At 49.2% G+C, this 13,043-nt stretch overlaps 1 protein-coding gene across 1 annotated transcript in view; it reads right to left on the reverse strand.

The window, feature by feature from the left end:
* The window catches only part of SPRED1 (sprouty related EVH1 domain containing 1), an 83,386-nt gene extending 71,403 nt beyond the window's left edge, over positions 1–11,983 (reverse strand). The window contains exon 1 of the mRNA XM_075330495.1: positions 11,726–11,983. Within this exon, the coding sequence (XP_075186610.1) occupies positions 11,726–11,748 (23 nt within the window). The 5' untranslated portion in view covers positions 11,749–11,983. The remainder of the gene's footprint in view (positions 1–11,725) is intronic.
* Between the last annotated feature and the right edge of the window lie 1,060 nt (positions 11,984–13,043).

Below are 13,043 nucleotides of genomic sequence, written 5' to 3' on the forward strand. Positions count from 1 at the left end.
GCCTAGATTCTTAAAATGGTTTAACTCGCGCGCTAGTAGAGCTTTCCACTGAGCCGAATAATTACCGGTACATACAAGTCACCGAGTCGTTCTCTTCTACCCCCAGAGACTTGTAAAAACGCCTTCCTGAGGGGTCTCAGGGTTCCATCAGCAACATGTCCCCTAAACGGTTAGCTAAAGGTCCATCTAAAGCTCCATTCTGAACTCAGCATGGTGTAGGGGCAGAGACCCCGATTCCACCGGTGTCACTTACTGGGCTGTTTTGATGTCTTAATACAAATCAGTGTTTTCTCAGAAGGAGATTATCATTACAGAACTACTACGGTACTAGGTCCAATCACGCCCCCAGCACTAAGTAGCAGCCAGTGGTGTGGGCGGAGTTATACACAGCTCAGCATTCTGCGCTCTGCTAGATCAGCAGAGAAAACAGGGATTTCATCACAACTGCTGCATCCAGAAAACTGATAGCACTGGAATCAAGGTCTCTGGCTTATATCATGCAGCTGTCAGATTACATAATAAAACCTGTTGACAGATTCCCTTTAAAAGGGTCTCAAAATGGAACACAAATGACAATTGTGGGAACTCTCGGTGAACAATTGGCAGTCACATTTATTATCATCAGATCTGAAAAACTGATAAGAAAAATTCCTACATTTCACAAGCGCTGGGTTTTAGGAGTTCAGTCTACACAATGGGCAATGGACCATGAGACAAGGTGAAAGGAATGTCCAGCTCCACTTAGGACCGGTCCTCTAAGGGATCGCGTCAATGTCGTCTACAAGCTAGGAAATGCAAGATATTCTATCCAAAGCTGAAAGAATCACCAAATATGGAGAAAACCTATTTCCTGCAAAACAATGCTAAAAAGCATACTCCATGTCCCTTGGGCCTTGGAGCACCAGTTTGGCCGAAAACAAGAGCTAGCGAAATTAGTGTTACTGTACTTTATATTAGAGCATTGTGTAAGATAAACCATAAGCGATGGGCCAGAATTACTAGACCTAGGACTGATGTAAGGTGGAATTCATGCACACCACCGTACTATAGATCCATGCGGTACGGAGGTTTCCCATATTGGTTGATACCACCAAAAATGAGATTTTTCTTTGGAAAACACGGTAGTTCCTGGCATAACCGTGAAATTCGGACCATGCTTGAATTAGAAGACCCAGACTGTCCTCCAGATTTCATGATCAGACCTGCTACAAATAAACCCATGAAACAGCTACGGTTGGGAAACTCGGCTATTGGGTCAGATCTTCAGATCAGAGCAGGGTTTGACCGATGTGCGAAAGTGACCTTACCGCTAGATGTATGGGAAACCATATATCCTAAAGCTTGGCAACTTTATTGGTCATATCACTGTCATTGTGAGTGAATTGGAGCGGAACATGTCCATTTACAGGAGCTAGTCTGGTCCGAAAATCAATCTAGACTGACGAATGCAGAGGTGGACATGAGGTCTATAAGAAGCCCATGTGAACCAGCACATAGGGAAACATTGGGTCCGTGTGCTGTCCGCTTTCCACATGGACCAAAAATAAGTTAGGCTGAACGTAATCTTAGCAGACTTTCTAACTACATGCCCCAGCAGTCTTTGGCAGTACATCTGTACTCCAGATCAGCATGATATCCATTAGCCGAAAAACTGGATATACTACTATTACGGTGGCTCAGCAGTTAGCACTGTATAGTGGGCAGCACGGTGGCTCAGTGGTTAGCAGTGATGGGGTCCTGGATCCAAATCCCATAAAGGACAACACGTACATGTTCTCCCCGTGCTTCCTCCCAGACTCCATAGACATCCTGATGGGTAATTTAGATGATTGTGAGCCCCAATGGGGACAGTGTTTGTGATGTGTGTAAGCACTATAGAATTAATGGCGCTATATAAGTGAATAAATATTATAGTCAGCTGAAGATCTAATATTTATGGTTGCCTTTTAACTGTCCCTTATGGTAAGAAAAGGAAGGATGGGGCATATTGTATGCTAACATGCCCCATCCTGCAGTCATATTGGAGATAACGTACAGTACTTCAGGGAGGTACGTGTTTTATGAATCAGTCAGAGGAGACAGCTACGTAAGAAATGCAGATGTAGGTTCCCATTTAAGAAAATATTAATAATATAATAATATTTATTCATTTATATAAGGTGGGGGGAAAACTTTTTTGTAATTTAAAATGCAAAAAATATCATTTAGACTTTTTTCTGTATTGGGTACTGTGAATGAGAAGCACAGGATGATGTGGCCTTCACAATAACATGGTGTAAGGTACCTTTTGTGGTACCCATAGGGCTTAGGCTACTTTCACACATCCGGTTTGAGCACTGCGGCTCGATCCGGCTGTGAAAACTATGCAACGGATGCAGCGAAAACACCGCATCCTTTGCATAAGTTTTTACATGCGGCCCGTCCGTTTTTTTCCGGTTGCGGCATGCTACTGAGCATGCGCAGTGGAAAAAAACGCATGCGGCGAGCGGATGCGTTTTTTTCCGCATCGCGCCGCATCCGGCCTCCATAGGTATGCATTGAAAAATGCGCCGCAGCAGCCGGATGCGGCGCGATGCGGTGTTTTTTGCCGGAGCAAAAAACGTTGCAGGGAACGTTCGATCCGGCCGCGGCATCGGCTAAATCTGCCGCATGCGGCAAAAACCGGACCGAACGCAAGCCCCTGCGGCACAATACGGCACTAATGTAAGTCTATGCAAAAAAAAACCGCAACCGGCGTTACAAAAGCCGGTTGCGGTTTTTCTGCAGAACGCCGTATTGTGCCGCAGAGCAAAAATCCGGATGTGTGAAAGTAGCCTAAAGCCTGCTTTTCACGGTACGACCGATTGTGCGATTTCACAATCGATAGTACCCGCCCCCGTCCTTTTTGCGTCACGGGCAAATCGCTGCCCGTGTCGCACAAAGTTAGTAACCCCCGTCACACATACTTACCTCTCGTGCGACCTCGCTGTGGGCGGCGAACGTCCACTTCCTGGAGTGGGAGGGACGTTCGGCGTCACAGCGACGTCACACGGCCGCCGGCCAATAGAAGCGGAGAGGCGGAGATGAGCGGGACGTAAACATCCCGCCCACCTCCTTCCTTCCACATAGAGCCGGCGGCGGCCGCGGGAGGCAGGTGAGCTGCTCATCGTTCCCGTGGTGTCACATGGAGCGGCGTGTGCTACCACGGAAACGATGGTCAACTAAATTAAACGATATTATGGAACCTAGCGAGCAGTACCCGACTCACGATTTGTGAGCGATACTGCGTCGCTAGGAGGTGTCACACAGGCCGGCATCACCAGCGATGCCGGATGTGCGTCACAAAAACCGTGACCCCGACGATCTATCGCACGATAGATTGTCTGGTGTAAAGCAGCCTTTAGGCTGCTTTCACACTACGATTTTTTAACATGCGTCATGAATGTTTTTTTAACGCAAAAACGGATCCAGTGCAAATCCGTTTTCATTTCAATGCATTTGCAATGGACTCGCGTCAACATGCGTTCACATGCGTTTGCGTGCGTTATAGTGAGGATCCAGCGACTTGCAGTTTTTTAACTTTTTTCAAAAACGCTACTTGTAGCATTTTTGAGCTGCGTCCAAATACTGTTTTTCACTGGATCCTGACTATACTGCACGCAAACGCATGTGAACGCTGGCATGCTGATGGACAGGATCCTGCTTGCTCTACTGAGCATGCCCAAAAACCAGCCTGGCGTGATCAGTCTCTCTCTCCCCCTCCTTCTCTCTCCTCTCTCTCGCCCTCGCCTGAGAGCGGCGGACGCTCGTAACCAAGGTAAATATCGGGTAACCAAGCAAAGCGCTTCGCTTAGTTACCCGATGTTTACCTTTGTTACGTGTGCAGGGAGCAGGCAGCCCGGCTCCTAGCAGCTACGGACGCTCGTACCCAAGGTAAATATTGGGTATCCAAGCAAAGCACTTCGCTTAGTTACCTGATGTCTACCTTGGTTACCAGCGTCTGCAGCTGTCAGATGCTGGCTCCCAGTCTATCACGTTCAGTTCCCCTCACTCCCGATCACATGACTTCAATGCCCGCCCATAAACTTCAAGTGGCAGGATCCTGCAAAATAACACATGCGTTTGCATGCGTTTTTCTTTGTAAAAACAGGATCCACTTTTACAGCAAAAAAACGTTCATGACGCATGTTAAAAAAACGTAGTGTGAAAGCAGCCTTACCATGCACAGGAGCAAGCACATAACACTACTTCACATTGGGTTCAGGTTAAAGCAGAGACTACTCAGACTGCAGATTCCTAGTAATTATTAAAAAATTCACACCAACTCTACTGCTGTGTTGGCGCCATCTCAAGCACCGGCGCCCTCTCCAGAGCCGGCCATACATAGGGTTTACTAACGCCACATATTATACTTCTCATAGGGAAATGTTCTTTAAGAAAATGACAAATTTTTCCTAGCCTCCAGATAACACTGCTTAAGACAGCTGCCTCACCTTCCCTCATTATGGGGTCACTGGTGATTGCAGGCAGACATTTTCACAACAGGGTGGAAACAATTACGTTGGGGTTTGGAGTCAGTCAAAGAAATTCAAAAGCCACTTTGTAATTTTAAAAGGTTAGGATTTAGGCAGCCCCTCTCCTCAGTTCCTGGAATTCTTCAAGCCCCATTTCCCATGTGTTTAAGACCATTTTGGGGATTTTTTATATGCTTGAGACACAAGGAGAATACGTTGCGGAGATCCCATACTGGTGACAGAAGCGGCGCCTCCAGCCACTATCTCTGTCATGGCTGGAAGTTCATTGCTCTTAAAAGTTAGGCTACTCTTCCTCATAAAAGGTGTCATTATGTAGTCGTACAACTCAGTAGTATTAAAACCAGTCAAATAAAAGCGTTTGGCCTAAGCAGACGAGGCAAGACATATGAAGTGCCAGTTGGCATAAACAAACCAAACACATTGCAGCCTCCATATTTTGTGTGACTAGACCATAGATACTGAATATAACGTCCTCACTCAGGCCTAAAATCTTCTTAGACTCTTCCTTAAAGCCAAGTTAATAAAAGTGGGCAAAAAGATAGCTTCTTTGGAAAGCATAAGGCCTCGCGCACACGTTGAGGATTTGGTGAGATTTTTACCTCAGTATTCGTAAGGCCTCGCGCACACGTTGAGTATTTGGTGAGCTTTTTACCTCAGTATATGTAGCCAAAACCAGGAGTGGGTGATAAATACAGCAGTGGTGCCCGTGTCTATTATACCTTTCCTCTGATTGTTCCACTCCTGGTTTTGGCTACAAATTCTGAGGTAAAAAAGTCACCAAATACTCAACGTGTGAACATGGCCTTATTCTCCCTTCTATAGAGTCCTTGATTGCCAATGGACTCGCTTGAGGCCGGACCTGTAACTATCAAAGAGTACTATAGAGTAACTAAACTTTTACTATTATTTTATATATAGTTGAGTGCCATTTTAACTGCAAGTAAGTTGATGGGTATCAGATCTTAAGAACCCCACCAATGGCTCAAAAATGACCCCACGTGTGCAAAAGCAAGAAGACAGAAGCTTTGAAAGCCATAGGCTTAATAATTCACCTTACCTATTTGTCTTTTATTGAAATCCTGTGAGCTGATTTATGGCCACAGACCTAATCAAAGATGAGCTGAACTTTGATGTGGTCATATATCATAAAAACACAGGTAAAAGTTACTAACTCACTATCAGAACTAGCTCACTAATGTATTCTGGGGACCTAATCTTTAGCCAGCACACTATAGGGAAACAAAGAAGCTGTAAAAGCCAAACGGTGCAAAGATTTTAAAAATACCCAACTGCAAAAATGTGTTGGAAATTTTGGCTTTGTTATATAGCATTTGACGCAGAATGCTACGTATTGGGCTCTCTTCACACGTCTATGAAAAACACTGATGTTTTGCATGGACATGTTGAAGATGCGTATGGCCATCCATTATAGCACATGGAGAGCAGGAACTTTTTACTCACCTGTCCCCGGCGCTGCTGCTTCCGGGTCCGTGGTGCAGTGAGTATTCATGAGCATAATGAGCGGGCCCGGAAGCAACTGACAGCAGCGCCGAAGACAGCAGGGTTGGAGACAGTTGAGTATAGAAAGTCATTTTTATTTCAAAGACACGTGTTTTCTCCGGTACATGTCCCACTGATGTCACATGGATCACATCAGCGGGCGGGCCGTGGAACATTAGTGCTGCCGGAGAAAAACGGACTTGTCTCCATGCAGAACACATGGACACACGTCAGTGAGAAAACACAGATGTGTGCGTATAGTCCCATTGATTTTAATGGGTCTGCGTATGTCCATGTCTCCAGTACATATGAAAACAGACGTCATACGTACCGAAATCGCTGACATGTGAAGGGAGCCTTAAAAAATACAGAAAGTGCGTGCAAATACGAATTCGTAAAGGGCTCCATAATGATAGCTATCCTAGATGACAGGGCTCATTCAGACGTCAGGGTGCAAACAAACTGACAGATTTTGATCAGTCTTTGGGTATATGCACACGACATTTTGCTGTACATGTGGGGAACCCAGCGAGTTTTCCAAGTGGAAGATGCTTCAGGAAACATCTACGTTGTTTTGGCCCTGAAGCATCGTTTTTGTTTCATGTTTTTGACCACCAGTGGGTTTTTTTGTTAGGGGGGGCGGGGGGGACAGTGTTTTTCCATAGTTTTTGTGGTGCCTTTAGAACAATGTAGAAACCGCTAACAATTTTTGAAGCGAACACGCCGGGAAAACAAGACATCAGGGATCATTTGCGTTTTCCCATTGACTTGTATTGTAAAGTACAAAGTGTCTTCTGAGCAGAAACGCCTCATGAGTGGATGGTCAGGTTATTTCCTTTAACCGCCTAGCATTTTTGGAAATCTGAAGACGCTAAAGCGGGCTTTACACGCTGCGACATCGCTAGCGATGTTGAGTGCGATAACACCCGCCCCCGTCGTATGGCCGATATGTGGTGATCGCTGCCATAGCGAACATTATCGTTACGGTAGCATCACACGCACTTACCTGGTCTGCAACGTCGCTCTGGCCGGCGACCCGCCTCCTTTCTAAGGGGGCGGGTCGTGCGCCGTCACAGCGACGTCACACGGCAGCCGTCCAATAGAAGCGGAGGGGCAGAGATGAGTGGGACGTAAACATCCCGCCCACCTCCTTCCTTCCTCATTGCCGGTGGAGGCAGGTAAGGAGAGGTTTGTCGCTCCTGCAGTGTCACACATAGCGATGTCTGCTGCCGCAGGAACGAGGAATAACATCGCTAATAAGCAGAGAACGATTTTTTATTTCAGGACGACCTTTCTGCGGCAAACGATTTTTCCCTCTTTTGCGATCGTTTCAGATCGCTCTTAAGTTGTACACACTGCGATAACGTTAATGACGCCGGATGTGCATCACAAACAACGTGACCCCCGACGATAATAAATTAACGATATCGTAGCGTGTAAAGCCCCCTTTAAAGACGCTTGATAAGCAGGAACATATAAACAGGAGATCATTCTTTGGAGCGTTTCAGTGGTTTTTTTTTTTTGTACTGTCACTGCCTGAAAAATGTGGTGTACACGTATCCTTTATGGATCGGATTTCCATCCGAATTTGGTCGGTATCCATATTTCTCATCAGAGTTTCATCAGTTTCTCTCAAATGCAACCCCCCAAAAAACTGATGGAGTTTTCTCAATCTCCTACTAGTAAGGACTCTTTTAGATGTCCATGATCGTAGGTCTGAAGTGGGATCATAATACACCACGGACTATCCCAACATCTCCAGACCTGAGAGCCTCATAGAACCAGTCACGCTCGGGGCAGGAGATCTGCGGCCAGCCCGGGCATTATGATCCGACATCGGACCGACGATCATGGACATCTAAGAGCCCTTAGGGAAAAACAGACGTGCTGTCCGACTTGTTCATAGACTAGACACTCGTATGAGTGATCTTCATTATTATTATTATTATTATTATTATTTATTTATAGAGCACCAGTAATTCCATGGTGCTGTACATGAGAAGGGGGGTTACATACAAAATACGTATACAAGTTACAGTAGACAGACTAGTACAGAGGGAAGAGGGCCCTACCCTTGCGGGCTTACATTCTATAGGATTATGGGGAGGAGACAATAGGTGGGGTGTAGGTCAGGCGGCGGCTCCGCACGGTAGTCGGGCGGCAGCTCCGCACGGTGGTCGGGCAGCAGCTCCGCACGGTGGTCGGGCAGCAGCTCCGCACGGTGGTCGGGCGGCAGCTCCGCACAGTGGTCGGGCGCCAGCTCCGCACGGTGGTCGGGCGGCAGCTCCGCACGGTGGTCGGGCGGCAGCTCCGCACGGTGGTCGGGCGGCAGCTCCGCACGGTGGTCGGGCGGCAGCTCCGCACGGTGGTCGGGCGGCAGCTCCGCACGGTGGTCGGGCGGCAGCGAGTTCATTGTAGATTGTAGGCATTTCTGAACAGGTGCGTTTTCAGGTTCCGTTTGAAGTTTGCAAGGGTAGGGGATAGTCTGACGTGTTGAGGCAGCGAGTTCCAGGAGACTGGGGATGCTCGGGAGAAGTCATTGTGACCCTTCGTATGTTTCTGCATTTTTATGCAGACCATGTGGACTGCAAAAATACATGAGCCATAGATTATAATAATACATGAGCTAAAAATGACTAAAAATACATGAGCCATAGACTACAATAGGTACAAGTTCTGTCACGAATCATGAGCCCACCAAGGACAACATCTACAAGGAGTTTGTACAGTATGTTTTCCCAGTGTTTGTGTGGGTTTCTTCCAGGTTCTCCATTTTCCTCCCACAGTCCAATGACATACTGATAGGGAATGTAGATTCTGAGCCCAATGTATAAAAAGTGATATGGAATTAATGGCGCTATATAAGTGAATAAATATTATTATGAGCCCCGATATCCGAGGCTTATGACCATGCAAGCCTGACGAAACATTGCCCTGGACTTCCGAGCTACCTCATTTTTCATCTTCTTTTGGGCAATCGGACCAATTTGATTGTGTCATGTAAGCGTAGTCGCGTGTTTTCTGTGCAATCGTACAAAGGAAAAAGTCAGATCTTCACAGAATGGCAGCCGCACGCCCAGTCCGGGTGGACGGCCTGTGTTTACATGTATCTGCCCTCATTAGGAAAATGGAGAACAAGCCGTGCGTTTGTCACGGCCTCCTCCGCCCCCTCCATGTACAAGCGAATATAAATACACTGGGAGTCGCACACACCCATGAACGTGCACATACAACACAAGCTGGTGTCTCATCATAGCACAACCTGTGTGACACTGCTACTGCAGTGTGAATGGACACAGGTATTTTATGAATGGAGGAGGAGGAGAAGGAGGGGGAGAGCACGTGACGCCATGAGCCTCCCTGCTCTTATATTTCCCACATAGCTGTGTCAACAAGAAAGGGAGGGGAGTGCGAAGGGAGAGGCCAGGAAGGAGGAGAAGACAAGAGGAAGGAGGAGGAGGAGGGGGGAGAAAAGTGAAAAGAAAGGAACAAGGAAAGGGAAGGAGTGATTGATAAAAAATAATGAATAAATAAAGCTAATTTCCTCCAATCCTTAGTGCGAAGTCGCCATTGACGACAACAAAGAGAGGGGTCCGTGTCATGGTGAACAAGGCCAGTACAGCAGACCTTCTCCCCCACATCTGCTCAGAGGGAACATGTCCTCCTCCCTCTCTTCACGCTCCCCTGTTCCCCCCACGCCATACTTTGATTCAGGCCTCATTTTTTGCTTTCCATGCGCCCCTTCGCCCTGGCAGAGCGTGGAAAGGTAGCCCTGCCACCCAGCATTTATGAATGGGAACCTACTATGCAAATGAGGGCAATTCACAAAACAGAAGCACAACATGGCGGATGAAAGGACTGAATGCACAGGCACCAAACAGAGGAAAACACATGGAGCAGTGCCGGATGTGGGAAATAGCCATACAGGGCACCGCCATGGTCAATCTAATAATCTGAGGTACCACAGGAAAGTCACCATAAGCCTCCATTATTACAGACATGGCTGTATGACCTGCGGTGCTGTACGTGCTCTGTGCACACACGTGACGTATGATTACACATTACTCATACAATACACATTATATAACAGAACACGTCTCCTCACAGACGTGCATTATATGGATCAGAGAAAAAAAATACTGTACGCTTCAATGGCAACAATATATTGGCTGGATGGGCCCCCGGCATTAGTAGGGACCAATCACTACTCCGCATGTTACTGGCTGCGAAAGCAATGGAGCAGAGCTGGATGAGTCACCCAGCAACACCATAACATGTATGAAGCCCGGAGACAAACCCCACAGATCCAACCCAGCCGAAAACACTGCAAAAGTATCAGCGCACCACCATCCAAAATGGCTAATATATACTCTAGCTGCACGGACACTATTCAGATTTAGATATGCATTTTTCTGCATTTTCACACATTTTTAACAAATATGGATGACAGGGTGTAAAAAAACTTCTTGACTGTACAGGCTATAAAAGATTCCCCCCACCCCACAAAAAGCAGATAAACATTTTTTTTTAATTGCAATTTTATCCAAAAAAAACCCCAAAACATGCAAACAATAAATTGTGCCCCATCCAAAATCAGTACTGGTCACACCACACCATATTTTCCTATCTTAAGTGTTGACGGGGCTAGATTTTATGAAAATTTGGCACTTATGGCCTATTGGAAAAAAAAGGAGTTTTTGGGAAATGTTTTCATATATAAAAAGAGCCTTGTATATGGGGGGGACACACATCGCGGCGTGGGGACACACATCGCGGCGTGGGGACACACATCGCGGCGTGGGGACACACATCGCGGCGTGGGGACACACATCGCGGCGTGGGGACACACATCGCGGCGTGGGGACACACATCGCGGCGTGGGGACACACATCGCGGCGTGGGGACACACATCGCGGCGTGGGGACACACATCGCGGCGTGGGGACACACATCGCGGCGTGGGGACACACATCGCGGCGTGGGGACACACATCGCGGCGTGGGGACACACATCGCGGCGTGGGGACACACATCGCGGCGTGGGGACACATTCCCAGTCCGTGTCCAGTGTGGAAATGATTGACGATGGCAAAAATAAAACAATAAGGGAGCACGGCTCCGGGTAAATAAAGATGGTGGATCACTAACACTGATCCATAGTAAAGATAGCACTTGATTTTGATTGATAAAACTTTTATTGTTTGGATGATTTTTAGGGCGTGAATTTAAATGATTATAACATTACATTTCCCATTTAGGGCAAACTAAAGGGTGAATTAGGCACGGAGCCATCCATTACGTCCGGTTGTGGCCATTTTCCGATACTGGAACATTTGCGATCAGATTGTCGTGACTACGTCATATGATGTCACGACAGGTGGGAAACTGTCCTATAAAGCCATAGCAATCCTATAGGTGCAATCTGCCATACACATATGGATAGACGAGACTGAAGGAGACATCTCAGTAGGAGTGAGGGCTTGATAACATAGCAAGGGCATATATCTGGAAAGAAAAGGCACATCTGACTGTGTATGTGTGTATATATATATATATATCTCAATCATATAGACACACACACACACATACATATATACATACACAATATGTATATAGTTGCAGCTGCAGAGCCCTGCTCCCTGCACACGCAGCGCTGCACAGGCGGCCCTCTCCCGCACCCTCCCCGGCTCCCTCTCCCCTCTCAGGCACTCACTCTGGCTCCTGCTCGCCGCTCATTGTCCTCCTCTCACCGGGCACCGATCAGCAGCTGCAGCCTGTGCACGGCCGGGGCGCAGGGGGAGTCCCGGGGGAGCCGCATGGTGACCCGCGATAAATTCCAGATCCAGATGGAAGAATTCTTCGGGAAACAGCAGAGCACACAGCGGGGAAGCGCTCCAGAGCCGCCGGGCCAATCCTGCAGCAAGCATCCGTGTGAGTGCGCATCCAAAGCAGCGCCTCCTCCTGCTCTGCCGGCCACTCCTCCTCCTCCTCTCCTGCTTCGCCCGGCACTCCTCCGGCTCCTCCCCCTCCTCCTGCTCCGCCGGGTACTCCTCCTCGTCTCCTACTTTGTCGGGCACTTCGCATCCTGCTCCGCCGGACATTTACCGGGTCATTCTTCCTGCTCTCCTGCTCCACGGGGCACTCCTCCTCCCGGATCCGCGGGCCTCCTACACTGAGCACTTCTCCTCGGGCCTCCTCCACCGAGCACACCTCCTCTCCTGCTCCGCGGGCCTCCTCCACCGAGCACACCTCCTCTCCTGCTCCGCAGGGCACACCTCCTCTCCTGCTCCGCGGGCCTCCTCCACCGAGCACACCTCCTCTCCTGCTCCGCGGGCCTCCTCCACCGAGCACACCTCCTCTCCTGCTCCGCAGGGCACACCTCCTCTCCTGCTCCGCGGGCCTCCTCCACCGAGCACACCTCCTCTCCTGCTCCGCGGGCCTCCTCCACCGAGCACACCTCCTCTCCTGCTCCGCAGGGCACACCTCCTCTCCTGCTCCGCGGGCCTCCTCCACCGAGCACACCTCCTCTCCTGCTCCGCGGGCCTCCTCCACCGAGCACACCTCCTCTCCTGCTCCGCAGGGCACACCTCCTCTCCTGCTCCGCGGGCCTCCTCCACCGAGCACACCTCCTCTCCTGCTCCGCAGGGCACACCTCCTCTCCTGCTCCGCGGGCCTCCTCCACCGAGCACACCTCCTCTCCTGCTCCGCAGGGCACACCTCCTCTCCTGCTCCGCAGGCCTCCTCCACCGAGCACACCTCCTCTCCTGCTCCGCAGGGCACACCTCCTCTCCTGCTCCGCGGGCCTCCTCCACCGAGCACACCTCCTCTCCTGCTCCGCAGGGCACACCTCCTCCTCCTCTCCGGCTCCACGGGCCTCCTCCACCGAGCACACCTCCTCTCCTGCTCCGCGGGCCTCCTCCACCGAGCACACCTCCTCTCCTGCTCCGCAGGGCACACCTCCTCCTCCTCTCCGGCTCCACGGGCCTCCTCCACCGAGCACACCTCCTCTCCTGCTCCGCAGGCCCTCCTCC

Source organism: Anomaloglossus baeobatrachus, chromosome 12 (assembly GCF_048569485.1).
Source record: "Anomaloglossus baeobatrachus isolate aAnoBae1 chromosome 12, aAnoBae1.hap1, whole genome shotgun sequence".
In the NCBI taxonomy this organism is placed as follows: Eukaryota; Metazoa; Chordata; class Amphibia; order Anura; family Aromobatidae; genus Anomaloglossus; species Anomaloglossus baeobatrachus.